Source organism: Nicotiana sylvestris, chromosome 8 (genome assembly GCF_000393655.2).
Source record: "Nicotiana sylvestris chromosome 8, ASM39365v2, whole genome shotgun sequence".
Lineage (NCBI taxonomy): Eukaryota > Viridiplantae > Streptophyta > Magnoliopsida > Solanales > Solanaceae > Nicotiana > Nicotiana sylvestris.
The window spans coordinates 126,150,697-126,169,220 of NC_091064.1; the positions used below are offsets into that span (position 1 = coordinate 126,150,697).

At 43.0% G+C, this 18,524-nt stretch overlaps 1 protein-coding gene across 1 annotated transcript; it reads right to left on the reverse strand.

Moving 5' to 3' along the window:
- Positions 1-3,962: 3,962 nt before the first annotated feature.
- On the reverse strand, positions 3,963-18,041 carry LOC138875638 (uncharacterized). Its single transcript, XM_070154489.1, has 3 exons — positions 17,916-18,041; positions 4,338-4,448; positions 3,963-4,130 (listed from the first exon to the last, which is right to left on the reverse strand). The coding sequence occupies exons 1-3, from the start codon at positions 18,039-18,041 to the stop codon at positions 3,963-3,965; spliced, it is 405 nt and encodes a 134-aa protein (XP_070010590.1).
- Positions 18,042-18,524: the final 483 nt, after the last annotated feature.

Below are 18,524 nucleotides of genomic sequence, written 5' to 3' on the forward strand. Positions count from 1 at the left end.
TCAGGTCGAAATGTCTAACTCAGTGAATGGAGGTGAAAACAACAATCTTAAGGACCACAGAGAAAATGGTGTAGGTGTTCCAAGTGTTGATGTGCCACCACAAAACCCTGGGAATGTGCCAGAACCAATCCCCGTGGACACCGTCTCACGCAACGCCCAACGCATCGACGTAAGCTCCCACACTGATAGGAGTGTGCGCCAAGGAGATCCACAAGAAGCTCAGAAAACCCCAACCAGGAAAGAACGGGAGGTTAGCCTTCATGTTATTTTTGAAATGTTGCAGGCACAACAGGTAGCTATTGCTCAACTGCAGAGTCATCAGAAAACTCCTAGCATGGTAGCACCGGGGACAACTCTCCCAACCGAACAGGTATTGGAGAGATTGAGCAATAACGGGTCGATCACCGATTCCGTCGTCATAAAAATGCTCGAGGACCTCACCAGAAGGATCGAATTGGGCGAGAAAATGATAGAAGCTAACGACAAGAAGGTCGAGATCTACAACTCCACGGTCGACCAAATTTCGGGCGCACCCCCGGTCCTGAAAGATGTGGATTCGAAGAAATTCATACAAAGGCCGTTCCCAGAGGAAGTGGCCCTGAAACCCATTCCAAAGAAGTTCAGAATGCCAAAACTCCCAAAGTACAATGGGACCTCAGACCCCAATGAGCACGTTACTGCTTACACTTGCGCAGTAAAGGGAAACGACATAAAGGACGGCGAGATCGAGTCCGTCTTACTAAAGAAGTTCGGGGAAACACTCTCGAAGGGGGCCATGATATGGTATCACAACCTAGCTCCTAACTCCATAGACTCATTTGCCATGCTGGCAGGCTCCTTCATAAAGGCACATGCCAGTGCCATCAAAGCAGCCACAAGAAAATCTGACGTGTTCAAGATCAAGAAGAGGGAGAACGAAATGTTATGAGAGTTCGTATCTCGCTTCCAAATGGAACGAATGGAACTACCATCGGTCTCTGACGACTGGGCGGTGCAGGCCTTCACTCAAGGTCTGAATGAGCAAAGCTCGGCGGCTTCGAAGCAGTTGAAAGAGAATCTGGTTGAATATCCCGCTGTGACCTGGTCGAACGTCCACAACCGATATCAGTCAAAATTCAGGGTCGAAGATGATCAGTTGGGAGCCCCCTTGGGATCAGTATACCCAAGCAGGCTCCTGGCGAAGGAGCCAAAGCCAAACAAAGACAGATATCAGCCATACACCAAAGACAGAAGGAACGCCCCGAGGCGCAACCCACCTCGTAACGATCGAAGGATAGATCGAGGACAGAATCCTCAGGGACTCGTCAACAGAGCCGGGTTTGATAGGAACGCGGACCAACAGATGCACCTCCCTTATCAGAATACAACTTCAATGTCGATGTATCATACATCGTGTTCGCCATCAGCAAAATCAGAGACGTTAGATGGCCCAGGCCTGTACAATAGGATCCTTCACAAAGGAACCATAACTTAGCGTGCGAATTTCACAACACATACGGACATAGGACCGAGGATTGCCGGCAACTCCGGGAGGAAGTGGCCCGGTTGCTTGACAATGGTCACCTTCAGGAATTCCTCAGCGACCGAGCCAAAATCAGTTTCGAGAAAGGGAAACAACCAAAAAGAACAAAGCAGATGAGCTGCAACATGTCATCCACATGATCTTTTGAGACAACCTCCACTAGCTGAAACACCAAAGTCTCCTCTAACAGAGGGGCTAAGAAATAAACCGACAATAAGATAGCAACCACGAGACACGCTCTTGGCTGTATCTGAATAAAGGACTGTACCGCGTCCTCCAAACGAATACCAAGGTTCAAGAGCGCCATCACCACTAAGGTATAACATCTTCCTTTTCATTTTATATTTAATGCTAACCTTCGCTCGACCGAAGCAGTCAAAGCGCTAACCCAACCCGAAGACCTTAAGGTTTAAAGCATCCGTTGCACTTTTTTCCTTCGACCGAGTTTTTATCCCGAAAAGGGTTTTACCGACAAGGTTTTTAATAAGGCAACCTTCACATGCTACCTAAGGACGACTCAACAAGTATTCAAGACTTCTTTTGCAATCAACCTCGAACACTACGGGGCATCCCCCCGGAAGGCCATCCGCTCGGAAAAGCCAAGAAACGCCAAATGGGGTCCCAATAGGAAAATGATGTACCGGGCCAAACGGTCGAACGAACCGTGTCCGTTTAACCGAGCCCTTGACGGCAAAAACATGTACACTTGTACCAACTAATTGAAGAATATCTTTTATCGAATCATCTCACACTCCAAAAGAAGCTCGGCACCTTCACAAAAATGACTTCTCCGCAGAAAATGTCCCGAATACTCGGGGACTGACGTCAAAAATTCAACACCTGAACGACCTCCGAGTCGGGACTCCAAACTTATAACCCACAATGAGGCAACATGAAAATCACGAAACATCTCCAAGGCCGAAAGTGCCTCGAACACTCGGGGACTGGCGTCAAAATCTAAAAAAATGCGCGACCTCAGGGTCAGAATCTTGGAAATCATAAGCCCTCAATGAGGCAACACAAAGTTTACAAGCAACGGCTTCCGAGCCAAGATACCCTCGATGACTCGGGGACTGTCGCCAATCACCATTCATTAAAAAACCCGAGGCCATAAGACCCCGAGCGGGCAAACTCGGTCTCGTAAGACCTACATAAGGTAGCAACAATATTTGTAAGACCTCAAGCAAGGCATGAACAATAATTGTACCAAGTATCCAAAACTGTAAGACCTCAAATACTTATAAAACTTGTAAGACGTTACTAAAGGCATAAACCCGATCTCAAAGTTTCGACTATATATCGAACTTGTTAGACCCCTAAAAAGGCATACCCTCGATATAGATGCCGAAACTACTTCACTCGGGACTTAAAGGCTCCGACTGAACACAAATGACTCCGGTCACAAGGCTGTACCAGCCAAACAATGCAACTCGGGGACACTCGATCGTCGCTACAAAATCATAGGCCTTTAATTACTTCGAATCTACTTCAAAAAGAACCGGTTAAACAGGCTACCCTCGATACATGCAAAAGAGCTTCGACCATGTTAGCTCCTAAACATCGGCTTCGAGATACTCAGTCTCCGAGCCAAACCTCCCGAGGTGCTCGATCATCTCCATATAACGACTCACAATCGAGGTTTTTTATTAAGCCGTCGAAGAGTCAGGCAAACACTATTTCAAAAAATCCTCATTGAGGAAAAAATAAAGCCCACAAAAGGTCGCTTTGACCCAAAGTGTAAGAGCCATTGTCGCCAGCCTAATGAGCCTCAGGGCCACATACATAAAAGGTCGCTTCGACCCAAGGGGTAAGAGCCACTGTCGCCAGCCCGCACAAATACAAAACTTTAGGGTCGAATGAGCTCGAATCGAAACCCGATTAGGAGACTGAACCCAAAATAGTTAACTAAATACGCATAAGAGCGAAGCGTAAGAGCCATTGTCGCCAGCCTAATGAGCCCTAGGGCCGCATCATGAATCCAAGGATTCCTACCAACTCAAAGACCAGTTTACCTGGCCAAATTCGAAACAGAAAAAGATACAAAAAAATAAAGACGCAAGGTTTTCTTTTATACACATATACAATAAAATACATGCTCTATTCATGGCATACTATGAAAGCACTATATACAAAGAATGAAAATAAACGTCCCCCTTGGGGACTATGGCCCAACGGCCCCGTCCTCGCCATCTTCAGCATCAGATAGAAGGAACTTGGCATTATATTCCTCCACCTTGGCTTGCTCGATCTCTTTCGAAAGATCGAAACCCCTGGCGTGAATTTCCTGGAGAGTTTCCCTCTGAGATTTGAACTTCGCGTACTCTTTACTATTGCTCGCACGACCAATGGTTCTCCTCAGCTCAGCTCTAGTAGTGGTAGTGCTCTTCAAATAGGCTGCCGCTTTCTGGTCTGCCCTAGTGCCGCTCATCACAACCTCAGCTCAGGCATTCACCACCTCGACCCTCGCCTTCGAAAGCTTGGACTCGAGCCTTGCAATCATGTTCACTCGCGCAGAATCATTCGCACGAGCAGTCTGGATTTGCATCTCAAAGGAGGAAGCTTTAGCCAAAGCACTCTCCTTGGCCGCAACTTGGGCATCTACACGGGCCTACAGCTCGTTAAACTCATGTTTGGCCCGGTCAACTTTGCCCCAAAGTCACTCTAGCTCCTCCGTTTTGCTCTCCAACTGAAATATCGAAACATTAATCTCCAAAAATGAAAGGAGGAGCATACGTCAACATGAAATACAAGATACTTGTCTCTCGAGGCAGCTCTCGCGGATCCGGCTTCGATCCGCCTCACACCGCAGGGATACCAGCTCGCTTTCCTTTCTCTCACAAAGAAGCTTAAGGGATTTCTCCCTATCAGAAGCTTTCCGCAACCTAGCTTCATAGCGAAGAAACTCAGACTTAAGCCTGTCAAAGGCCTACAAAAGAAAATTCAATAAGAAAGGAAGGGTGTGAAACTGGAATAATTCTATGCCAGCTACCGAAGCTTACCATAAAGCCGAGCCGCTGAGCCTCACCAAAGGCCGAGCCAATGTCCGATGGCTTAGTGTCCCCCCGAAGTGCCTTTGGTAGGAAAAGAAGAAGGCTTCACATGCTCCTCGCTCTTTGAAGTACCCGCAGCATAAACGGGGAATGTTCTTTCGAGAATGGAGGCCTCCAAAACCGGATGATCGGTTGAACCGCCTCTTTTGAACCACTAAGAAGGACTCACCCCGCTGCGAGCCTCCTCACACTCCGAAGACCCTTTTCGTTTATCATCGACCCTCGATCCCGAGGTCGGCATCTCTCCTCCTCCCCCAGAGGGCACGACCTCATCTCGAAAAGATCTCCAGTACCTGCGGCGGCTAAGTTAGTATGCTAAAAAATAAAGTACAATTCTGGGGAAATAAGCCACCAGGCACCTACCATGATTCTTTGCCTCCCATCTCCCCTTGGATAGGTCTCGCCACCTGCGCTTATCATAGGTCGAACAAGCTGCCAGCTTACAAGACCACTCGGCCAAATCAGGGACCTCATTCGGCAACCAAGGTGTCGCTACAAGAAATAAAACAGAAAAATGTTGTTATGGAGCCCGCCTCCAGACAAAGTGATAAAAATACAGGTACGACACTTACGTGTGAAATTCCATTTCCCAGGAAAGGGCAGAAACTCTCCAGGAATGATATCGATTGTCCGTGCTCGAACGAATCGGCTTATCCATCCTCGGTCCTCGTCCTCTTCGCCGTCAACAGCAGGAGACCGAGTGGATCGACGCTGCAGAGTAATCAAATCCCGATAGCACAGTGGTTGATATAACCTCACGAGTTGACTGAGGGTAAATTCGAGCCCAGCCTTCTCTGCAAAGTATCTTATCGTTTGCACTATCTTCCAAAGGGATGGGTGAGCCTGCGCCAAAGTAACCTGATATCTCCGACAAAACTCAAGCACAACCCGGTCGGGGGGATCCGATGTAAAAGTGTGCGTATACACGGTCAAAAACCCCTTGACGTAGGTCATGATGCTCTCCTCAGAGGAAGTTACTTGTAGCACCACTCCTTCTCCCCATCCACAGTCTTTTCTGATCATTTTGAGGTGTTCCTCCCCTACTGATGAGATGAACCTCGATGTGTGCTCCCGAGGTCCTTAAACATTGGGAGGTCTCTCCAACATAAAGTCTCTCCTCGAGACAAAGCACCTCGAAGTCCCCTCACCGGGCACCAGCGGTGTACCACCGACCGGATGCGGAACAGAGGCAGAACTCCCCTCTCCTGGATGGGTAGATGTCGACATAGCAGTCATGGCTACGATAAAATAAGAGGAGGAGGATATAGGTTTGGGCAAAGATTTTGAGTTGAAACAATGGGAGAACTAGCACAAAGCGCCAAGTTCTATGAAAGAAATAGTTACTCAGAGTAGCAAAATCTCCACTAGAGAAGAAAGTGAATGAATATATAAGGGCAAAGCAGCGGCTACACGCCTACCCATAGGGCCAATTAATTCTGACCATGGTAACGCCATTTTTTCCTTGGGAAATGTAATGGCGGGACCACCTGGCATAACCACGATGCTCCCTTTATCAGATCGCATGAATGCTGCTACCCCACGAAAGTCGAGAGGTATCAAGACCTTGGGGGCTTCTTACTGTCACAAGCATCGGCCCCAAAGAAGCTATCAACCTAACTTCAATGTAGGACCCGATTTCAAGGGTCCCGATTACTCCAAGAATGGGCTCCAAAGAGTTAATATTAAAATTCGAAGAATAACTCAGTAAGAGCAACGAGATATAAAGAATTGAAAGACTTAGGGCAGAAAAACCCTTTTGCATTGCCAAATATATTTACAAGGGACGTCTTTACAAGACTCATTCCCCCGGGAGTACAAGCACAAAAAGAAAAAGAAGAAAAAAAAGCAAAAGCGACACAAGGCCTACCTTTCATTTCCACTATACTCCGAACCATCGCCAGGATCCTCATCTAGAGCGATCATGAGCGCCGACTTTCTCTCCAACTCTCGAGCCTCCTCAATCTCGGCTGAAAGATTGACACTTCTGGTTCCAACCCCCTCCAAATATTCCCTCCTCGCCTTCGCTCTAGCATGCTCGATAGCTCGGGCCAGTTTCAGCTTGACCCCTATCTATATCTTATGGGCTATTTGATTTGCCGTGGCTGCATCCTGCAGATAAGTAGCAACTTTTCCTTCGATCCTGGACATGGCCGTAGTCAGTGCAACAACCTCCTTTCGAGCATTTTGGAGAAGATCATGGGTCGATGCCAACTCCGAGGCCGCCACCCTGTTTCTAAGAACCAAATCCAATTTCAAAGCTGACTTCTAAAATTATTCCTCCATACATACTGTAATCATATCCGATAGTACCCATTCCAGGTCCAATGACCTCATCTTATCAAACACAACCATTCTATCGACATGCCATACCAACACAATCTAAATCCACAAATAGTGCAATCTATGCACCAATAAGCAACAATTCAAATGTACTCAAACATGGAAAATGAATTAAATGAGAGAACCGTCCCGTAAGCTCAACAAGTACCATCACAAAGCGATGCTATGAACCTATCATACCTAGTAGGACCAAGACACATGAATCTAACACTAAGGATCATATCCCAACATAACCTCGCTGCAATGTGTGACCCATCGGAACACCGGTCCATATGAAATACCTCAAGCCACACTGCTCAAAATCAACAACCACACGCAATTCGACATCTAGTACACGAAGTTCATGACCATAACCTTGGAGAAGCAAATAACAAATATACTACAACCTGGAAATACCATAACAACGACGCAATCAACCATTCCACACCCCAATCACCATCTCACTCGAATTCCACTACAAGGCCCAAATAAAACCGCACCATGTGTGCATACAACCAACGAATCACAATCCCCCGTAGCATAGAAGAGTAATACATAGAACATATCAGATACGAATAAAATCAATTCTAACTGAATGACACATCCCTCAACAATAGCAGTACAAAGTCAACAAATTCGACCCAGTATATAATACACATCCTCCTTGGGCCTACCAATGGGCTCCCAAATCAACTCCGGTCATCCCAAAATGGATAAATATCCCTCCAAAAGTCCACAATGATCTAACCATAACACATACCACATCTAGCTAACTTTAGCCACATCTTCACAGTCCGCAACCACGAAACAATCTGCTTTTGAGAACTCCCAGTCTCTAAATCCATAGAACACACGAATCACCATAGCTGATCCCAACTCCACCACCCGAATGTCTAACACATCTCTCATACACGTTTATCCCACGAGGAATACTTCCATAATTCTTCTGTGCCACATAGCAAAAATCTGAATATCAGCAGTCGATCAACCAGGCGAGTACCGCAATACCAATGAAGTGTCCGTAAGTCAAAACACAGTATGCCTTCTGAAATGTGCACCTCTCTCCAACAATACCAAGTAGTAATAGCATTCATCTAATCACCTGACACCATCCATGTTGTCTAAGAATTCACGACCTTCCTTTCAAAACTGAACCGTGACCTTGCTCATGAAAATCTCAATCTTACACGACGCATCGCGTCTATCATGCCATCATATGAAAAGCACGAGGATCTCATAATCAACTCTGAGTCACAAGCAGATTACATACTCAATTAGTTGGAAACCTTCCACTTGATCCTACTCAATTAGTTGGAAACTAATCAACTCTGAGTCACAAGCAGATTACATACTCAATTAGTTGGAAACCTTCCACTTGATCCTATTCAAGAGAAAAGCACAACGCACAACAAACTCCCATGCGTATAGAGAATATCCATCCCAAGCTATGGTAGAAATCATCGAGAACTCTATGAAGGCCATTTGCAATTAACCAATCCACCAGAGTTGAATCCCTCTAATTCAACCAAGTCACGCAGTTCTCCAAACACAAGAGTATTGCCACGAAACACCTATAGAGACTCACCACATCATAAGTACCCGAAGAACCGATCATATCCATTACCGTGCCGACCCAACCTACTACCAAACTATCTTATTCCTCTGAGTTCCTTTCGAATTGCCTTCAAGTTAATACTCATCCTTGCCAGAACACCACGATCCTTACCCAAAGCTCACCATAAGAGATCCTAGCGTGAAACCACACTGCCTTAAGGCCCATAAGCTGTTGTATTCCCTCTTAAGCACCCCAAAGATACCACAACCGAGACACCCACTCTGAAGAGACCTTCTATGAATCTAAAGTCGTTTCCCTTACCTTCTTGATACTGAAATGTAGAATCCATAATGATATAGAAATACCGTGAGTCTCAACACCATCTAATACAAATCTTAGATTCTGGCCATATACAAATTCGGAAAAATATCAATTGCCGCATATAAATCTTGAATCCATTAGAACCTTCTCGAGAGTCATCCACTCTGCTCAAATCTCAAATGCACCGCCCAAGAGGGCCGAATGACCTGTGCCCCATTAGCACAATAACACCCAAAGAAGTAACCCCACCTTAACGCAACCGAGTAAATTCCTACTCCATGCGCACTACATCTATCACGAATAACAAATAAAATCATTCCACGATTTTCATATACCCATAAAGTGTAATATAACCCGTATCCAGAAGTTCCCTTACTCTAGTCATCATCGATCTCAACCTCTGCAAGTCCTAACTGATCCACAAGTATGCCTCTGATCGAAACCAATACAACACATAACCTATGCAACCAAATCGTTGATATCAGACTCTCCAACTTGGCTCAAAGCAGAATAAAACATCTGATAACTCACAATACCCATACTCTATTACCACCATAATCCCGTAGTGAGATTCAACTAAATCCTTCACAAGCTCATGCAACAAAAACTATAAAATACCTCAAATCATCTGCTATGTTCGCATTCATCCTCGTGACAATCAAGTCAACTTTCTCAACCAATCTAAACTCAAATCACAACACATATAACCCATTAGTAGAAAAGAAACCCTCCACATAACATCATATTGATCACACACCCATAGATTACCCCGCAGGTGATAATCCACATGCTTAACCTCAAACTGACATCTCTCTATACCCTTTCACAGCCACAACTACTACAAAATCGCTTAATCTTTCTAAATCTAAACTCAACAACAAGACGTGAGAATCCACTTCGTTCCACCAATGAACAACATGAAAGAATCCCTCAAAACACTCATAACTCAAGACTGTATAGCACATACACAAAAATTGAGCATTCATAGTCATTTCACATCCTAAGAAAAATCTTCCCGTCATATTAAAACCATCTCATACATCCCACAGTCACAACATACACATTGTACAGCTTTCCAACCACTCACCGAGCCGTCAATCCAACTCCTAGGGATACTACCGGGCATCAAAGTCCAAAATCACATACTCATACAACCGAAACCACCGAGCCCAAGCTTTTGTCTAAACCTAGCCTCAAGTCCTCTAGACTGGCCCATCACCAAAACACAGAAAACACATCTCGCACCTTATGCATGGAATCGCAAGCTGTCGATGCACAACTGATACCGAGTGTCACATATGCATACGAGTGCGTGGAAGGAATTCAAAGAATTACACTTCAAGCTAAATCAATGCCGCACGATAAGGAATGAAAGATGAGAAGTTTATCCTAGATGACCTGTAGCCTCCCGAAGATTGGTATGGACGTTGTCATACTGATCCGCAAGACTCTACTAGACACTTGCTCATGACTCGTGGAACCTATGAACCTGGAGCTCTGATACCAACTTGTCACGACCCAAAATCTAACCTATCGTGATGACACCTAACCCAACCCCCGCTAGGTAAGCCAAATAGCATCAAGACACAATATAATGATAATGATAAGAGTCAAAAATGAAATATCTGAATTTTATACAACTCTCCAAGGACAGGTAGTACAAGTCATGAGCTACTAAGACTTGATTTTTACAAAACTGAATTGAAATAATTACAATATCTGTTTGAAATGTAAATGAACAGAATCCGAATCTAAATCTACAAAGGACAAGTGATAGCCATAACTGGAATATAGGTACATCTTCAATGCCAGCTCCCGCCATACACAACACCATCAATACTAAGATCTACATGCAAGGTGCAAAAATGTAGTATGAGTACAACCGACCTCATGTACTTAATAAGTATCCTCACTAACCTCAGCAAGGTAAAAGAAGCAAGAACTATCGATGATACTCACTAACACCTATGCAGTTCATAATTTCAACAAATATATAACATATATATGATCAAACGTGAAATCTCAGGTAAAACCACTTTGATGCCCACAATTCTTTGTTTAAAAGTGTTCTGCTCAGTCAACAATCCAGCATATAAGGAGGATATGCAAGTAAAATCAGGTAAACAGTTGAGGAAATTTCAAGTAAAGATGAAATGCAATAACCAAATATCAGTCTGTTGCGGCGCGCAACCCGATCCAATAACCATAAGCCAATAAGGCCTATTGCGGCATGTAACCCAATCCAATCATAGTAACTAGCTTTCCCAGAGCTCACATCAACCAGAAACTCGTTGGTTTTTCACAATCTGCGTGTACACCATCAAGAGAGAACATGAGAGGGTGACCCTAGGGTGATGGATATGTATCCACACGCTGTACGGACAACTCTCATGTTGCACGGACAACTCATATGCTAATAATAGAACCCACACGGATAACTCACTTGCTAATACCGTCAATATCTAGATCCGCATGGACAACTCACATGCCAATAAACATAATCCGCCCAGTGTGGTCACATGCATACCAACACAATCCGTCCGGCATGGTCACAGACATAACAACACAATCCGTCCGACTTGGTCGCAGGCATAACAACACAATCCGCCCAGCGTGGTCACATGCGTAAGGACACAATCCACTCGGTATGGTGATAAGAGCCAACCCTACACCACTATAGAGTGGCAAGAGCAGTCGATGCAGCTTTTACCTGAGAAGGTCGGGATCGAATCCACAGGGAGCTTGATATATTTGGAGTTGGATTCCTATCTACTCTAGCAATGTGTAGTGCTCTTGATTGCACTTCCAGTCATTCTTATTTGTTTGTTACTTCCAAATTAGTACTAATGATGCACAAAATTAAGCTAAGTAGATATTTTTGTAGGGTTTTCTAAATTGGTAAAGAAGCACTAGGGAAGTGACTTACTCCTAGGTGAGTACCTAACGTGATCTAGAACTTAGGGCCAGAGGCGGATCTAGGATTTTAGTTCTATGGGTTCAACATTTAAAATTATGGGTTCATATCTACTATTCATTGCAATTTTAGTGATTTTTTATACGTAAATTTATGTTCCGCGTTGAAAGTACTAAACCCGATAGTTGAATGCTGCATCAGCCACTGCTTAGGGCAATAGTGTTATAGTTGGGATCATGATATAGCCAATGCACATAGTTACTCACTCTATACCTCTCGGTAGTTTGAGTGACTTTGCCCTAATTGGCTTTCTCAAGCCCAATTGGGTGTTCAATTTGTGCAAGCAAAGTTGGCTCAAGTCGGGTTTTACTATCTCTAGGTTTAACCCTTTAATTGAGGCTATCAATCTCTTGAATACACCTTAATTCCTTGTTGGACTGAATTTCCTAGACTTAAGCTCTCTTTCTCAAGAAGAGCCTAAGTCAAAAAGGCACAAATTAGTGTTTGCAACCACCAATTCAATATAAAAAGTACAAATCAGGCCAAATATCAATCACCAATAAACATCTAAGTCCTAAAATAAAAGACCTATTAAATACCCGCACTAGGGTTGAGCCGCAACCCTAGCTAACAGGTTTCGCTGCTCATAATTGAAGAAGAAATCATAGATTGAGATGAAGAATAACCCATAAAATGTAATCACAAGATAAGAATCTAAGATTAATTGCTAAGCAAGCTACAAAATTACTCAAAAGGCTAAAAGACGACGTTCACGTGCTCAGCTCAAGATAAGATGGCCTAAAAATCTGAAAAAGAAGTATTTATACACAGCTAAATTTTCCAGACAAAAATGCCCCTGACGGAGGTACCGTTGACAATGGAAAATGGACCGCTGCAGCGGTGAGGCTACCGCTGTTACAGCCTATATTTTTGTATGTTAGAGTATCCGTAAGTCAATTGATGTAAGCTCAGAAATGAGATCAACTTTGAAAGTACGTAAAGTAAGTTAATACTTTTATAATGGAGGTTACAAATCTTTATGATCATGAATAACGAGTACCAAAAGGGTTGGAAAGCTTAGGCGCTAAATGAATTAAAGAAAATAAGTTTCGTCGAATGTCGACAAGTTTGGAATGTTATAACCTATACTTTTGGGGTGAGACAAGGGTGATTAACATGATTATGAGGTTATGTTATGAGTTAGTTTAGTCGTATGATAGTCGTGTGTTATGTTTTTAAGTCAAGCAAGTTGTGGAACAAAAGTTGGAAAAGGTCATCACAAGTTACATTCAAAAATGAGTTGAAACTTAGGTTAAATGTAGCTGAGCTTTTCTCCCAACATACTTTGAATCAAGGGATGATCTACATATGTAATTGAAGATCTATGAGTCTAGTTTTCAACTCATTAAACTGTTTATCAATATGATCTCAGAGTATAGAGATATTTGTATTTTCGCGAGACCGCGCAGCTAGTAGGTGACAAGTAGGTGCATCACCTACTTGCCAAAAAGAGAGGCCTCAACTAAGTCGGTCAAGAGGGGACTTTTAAGGGATTATAAACTCAGTTATTTCACCTATCTTTCAGATCAAGAAAACCTAATTGAACCCCTGCAACTCCTCCCCAAAAATCCCACACAAACCCTAGGGTATTCCGGGTGTTACGACGCGATTCTAGTGCTGAAAAGTCCGGACAGCTTGCTAGTTTCTCTTTCTCCTTCTTGTAGCCGTGTTGAGGAACTTATTTTTGATGAAAAAGGACCAGGTTTCGTGGGTTATACTCAGTACAAGGTAAGTTTATGCTTCTCCTTCCATTATCTATGCGTTTGCGAGTTGTAACTCGATCGTAAAGAATAGACCTAGCTAGTTTCGAAAGAATGGTATGTTGTTTGTTCTTGTGTAATGGTTGGCTGGTTGTAAACTTATTTTTAAGTTGAATTCATGGCTGGTTTATTGGATAAGAGGTATAATGATGTACTTTTGGTTGTATTTCCCAATTTGAAAGAAAAGACAAGTCGAAACGTGTTTAAGTAAACTGAAAAATTATTTTTGAGTTGATGAACTTGTGGGAATATTTTTGGGCTGTTTCGTGTTGGTATTGTTTTTTTTAACTACTATTTTTATGGAGTTGAGAGGATGAAGGTTGTGGAGAAACACCACATATGGCAAGGTTGTTTGTTGGTCGTTCGTCGTAACATTTTCGGGTTGGTTGACACTATTATGGTTGTCGTGTTGTGTATGAAGTGATAGGGTATGTTGGGCTGTTTGTGATTGTTTTGACTAGTGTGTAGTCATATATATAGGATAGGTTCTGTCCGTTTCTTTGTAAAATAGGTTGTGGTCGATACATAATAGTTACGACGCTTAAACGATAACGAGAGTGTCATTTCTCTTATTGTAGACTAAGGAGCCGTGAAATTGCATAGCTTGAGGTTGGGAAGAATATACAAGGTATGTTAAGGCACTTACTTCTTTCTTTTGGCATGATCTAAAGTGACATGAACATAAACGGTACGCTAATTCATAACGGATCTACTCCTAGAAACTAAGGTTGTCCATGTTGTTCTTTCCTTATAAAGTTATTCTAAACAAGTGTGTATGATCCTTAAATCCCACTAAGGTTCATATTGATGGTAGGGATGTCCATAATGTTAATCGAAGGTGCAATGACCTTACATCACTCTGAAAGGGTTAGAACGTGATTCCATGAGTCGAGCATGCATTATATATATGTATCTATTTTACTCTACCGAGCCACGCTATAGTCGACCGGGTATGGCACCTATTGTGAAACCACTGATCAGTTGGGTTTACCGAGCTCCACATGGCCAGGTACGATTCTACTGAGCCTTATGATGGCCGGGTACATTTTTACCGAGTCCTCTTTGAGGCTGGGTACGATATGATGATGATGATGCCCACAGAGGCGAATGTTTTTAAAAAGTTCATGTATATATATGTATTATGCATTTCATGTCAGTAGCCCCTAGAGGAACTCAGATGTTACAGGTTGTATCTCCTCTATCTCTCTTTACATTACTGTTCTTGTTTATGCTTTCCTGCCTTACATACTCGGTACTTTATTCGTAGTGACATCCCTTTTGCCTGGGGATGCTGCGTGTCATGCCCGCAGGTCCCGATTGATAGGTTGACCATCCTCCTAGTAGGCTATCAGCTCAGCGAAGGTGTTGGTGCACTCCACTTGCTCCGGAGTTGCCTAGTTGGTCAGTATGCTTTGGATATGTATTGATTGGTATGGCGGGGCCCTATCCCGATCTTTATGATTTTATGTACTCTTAGAGGCTTGTAGATAGATGTCAGGTGTAGGGATACTTGTATGGCCTTGTCGGCCTATGTTTTGAGTTTATAAATGGTCATGTCGGCCTTATAGGCCCGTATGTCACATATATAAGTTTGTATATCATTTTGGGTTTTCATATGTTGAGTATTCCCTTATGTTTTATTCTTATTATCTCATGATCGGTTTTGTGGCTCATTTACTCATGATAGTATGATAAGAAAGATATGTTACGTTGGTACTCAGTTGAGTAAAGCACCGGGTGCCCGTCGCGGCCCTCTGATTCGGGTCGTGACAACCGCGGCCGCATAAAATCAAGTACAGACCACGGTCTTCAACATTCAGCTCAAGTGCAGACTCTCTGAACCTCTTCTCCGCTGACCGCGATAAAGCGACCGTTGTCGTGATAGAGGCACCGCTGTCGTGGTAGAGGCACCGCTGTCGCATATAATCACCGCGGTCAGCGGTGACTTGAAATCCCAAAATGACAACTCTCTAAACCTTGCCATCGCGGGCCGCGATAAAAGGACCGCCTTAGCAGTAAGGCCACCACATCCGTGGTAAGTTTCCGCTGTAGCTCTCAGTTGACTCAGCTTTTGACTTGTGCAGGTTTCACTCCTTTTTAGCTGTTTTTGACTTTCTTGTCTCTTTTTGACCAAACACTGCAAACAAGCACAATAAGTTAGCTTTTGGGAATACTTGTACACACTTTTAATCAAAACTCAAGCAAAAAGAAGCATAAAATAGACTAGAATCCCTAGTTATCAACTCCCCCAAACTTAAGCTTTTGTTTGTCCTCAAGCAAACAAAGTAATTCCCACCTCCTCAAGATAAAAGAAAGGAAAATTCAGCTGTCCTACAGTAATCTCATCAAGAATCAATTGGGACTAACAATTACCCTTAAATCAAATGCATCATTAACAACATTCAACCTTTTTAGCACCATGGCTTTAGTACGACACAAAAGCATCAAGAGTTGACTCAACTCATCAAGGAAACTCTTTCTGTTACATTGGTCATTGTGGAACCCAAACTCATACTCCTCAACTCTCCATAAGCAAACCTCACTTTTAGATTGTTGCACTCAGAACGAGGATTGTGGAAAACACGCTCATCTCTTCAAAGGAAGGTAACAAGTCTGGCTCTAAGTACCATAAGCTTGTTCCTTATGTAAGTCACCACTAATGTAAGCTCATTCAACTCAGGATCATATAGGGCTTTTGTGGGAATGTAATGAAGGCTTTTGGTTCAAGGTAGGATATATTGGTCTAAGAAGGTTTCATCTTCCCTTAAGCACTTCATTTGCTTCATTTTGGCACACATTTTCTTGACTCTTTGAGTCATTTACTTCTTCTTTAGGGGATAGAGAGACACACTGTCACTCTTTCTTGTTCATTTCAATCCTTTTTCTCCTTTCTAATCTTTTCATGCCTTTCATCTTTTGCTTTTGTTGAATCCCTTCATTTCTTTTACAGTTGTTCACTTTCTTTTTGAATTTTTGGCTTTTCTTTCTTTTCCTTTTTCTTTGCCTTTCCTTTTCTTCATTTTGTACCTTTTATCACTTTTTCATTCCTCATCTCTCCCCTCAAAATTATGCTTTTGCCTTGTGCTAAGGAAAGATAGGGTGACAAGAGAGGATCATTTTAGAACGGATAGAGGCTTGTATCATGGTTACTGAAAGAATAAGGGATATGGCTCAACGGGGTTGACTAGGGATATCGTCATTAGTAGGATATGGATGTTTTCAAGTCTCAATTGGGATCAAAGAGAGCCTATGATCACTTCTCAAGTCGAGCTACACTTAGGAGTTCGCCTAGACAAACATTCAGGGCAAGTTCTAGACTTATTGGCACGGGACTTGGAGTTGCAAATCAATGCCTCACCACACAAGCTAAAGGATTGCTAAAGAAATAGAGTCAGGGGCCCACAACAACCTTAGCTAAGATTTGAGCAACACAAATGGTTTTGAGAAACCACTCGATAATTGTTTAGTCAGCACAAGAATATTAAGGTCACAACTATCACTATCCTATACATACCAATTTGTTTTTAATCATAAGGTCAAAGGTAAATGTGTTATACCCAAGTGAAGCTTTGCCTGAGGTACCATTGCTCACTAACTACTATTTACACAAAAATGAAAAGAAAAAATAGACTCAAACCTGTAAGAAGGTTGTCATGCCATTCATCATCGGGAAGGCCACCCCGTTCACACAAACTTCACCTTTGGAAAGAACCGCGGCATTAAGAAAACCAAAGGCTTATTGAACATTGAAACTTGTAAAATAAGAAGCTACGAATCGAAAAAGAAGCTATTAAATGAAGTAAGAAGCTATACTATAAAGGGAAATTGCAAAAGAAGCTATGAAGTAAAATGCGGAAAGTAAACTAAATATGTACAATAGGGGGTTTAGATGAATATACATAAGAGTGGATGAATATATACATGAGAGACTAACTTTATATACATACCAAGATCGAAAACTAACGAAAAGTGAAATAAAAGGTAAAGTTATATACATACCAAAAGTAAAAAAAAATAAGCATAAAGAAATGAAATAGTATCATAATTACAAACCAACTACCAATTCATCAAAGTAGGGCCACCCCTTCAAATAAAAGCTAGCATTGTCCTCAATGCTAACTAACCAAAAATAAGCTCAAAAAGAAGGGTAGAGAGTAAAGAAAACTCCCTATTGATCCTTTATCTGCATCGGGTCCTGTGGCTGGGTCCCTGGATCCTCTGTCTGCTCTGGGGCCTGTGGCTAGCTAGAGGCACCTCCCTCAGTGTCCTCTAGCTGAATCTCTATATCATCAACCCTGGGCACAATTATCCTCCTCTTGGGCTCTCTCTCAATCTGCTGCTCCTGGACCTACTCTGTCTGAGCTGCTGGAGGCTGGTCCTACAATAGTAGCTCCAATTCTAGGTGATCAACTACCTTCATCTTCTCCACCTCCCCCCTCAATTCCTTCACAGACTCCTTCGAGGCCCGAGTCTTCTTCAACTTCTTTGTGTACTTGCTTAGCTCCTGAAGTGTTTTTCCTTGATCTGCAAGAGCATCCATGATAATCTTTTTGGTTATTTAGGAGCTTCTTCTGGTTATCCAGAAGCTCCTTGAGAGACTCCTCTATCGAAGCTGGCACCTGTGGTTGGGGGGAACTGATTGGTCTGCCACTGAACTATATAGCACAGACATCTTAGAAGTTGCTGCCTACATCCAGTTATTGATATGGAGAGTGTTTGGCTCAATCTGTGGGCAGTCAATGGGTATGCTGAGGAGGATGTAATTTCTGAAGGCATGGAAGTAGATGGTCAGGAAGTAGGATCTGGCACGGCAGTGGGAGGCAGTGAAAGAGTGATACCACTACTGGCTCTTCATACTGGCCAGTAGAAGTAGTAGCTTTGCCCTTGGATCCCTTGGCTTTGAGGTTGTCTGGACCCTTGAGGCTGTACCATGAAAAGAGCATTTTGGGTTTTACCTTCACATCAAAGTTTCTTTTCTCCACCTCCTGATCTTCCAAGTACATGGTAAGGAAGTTCGGGAAGG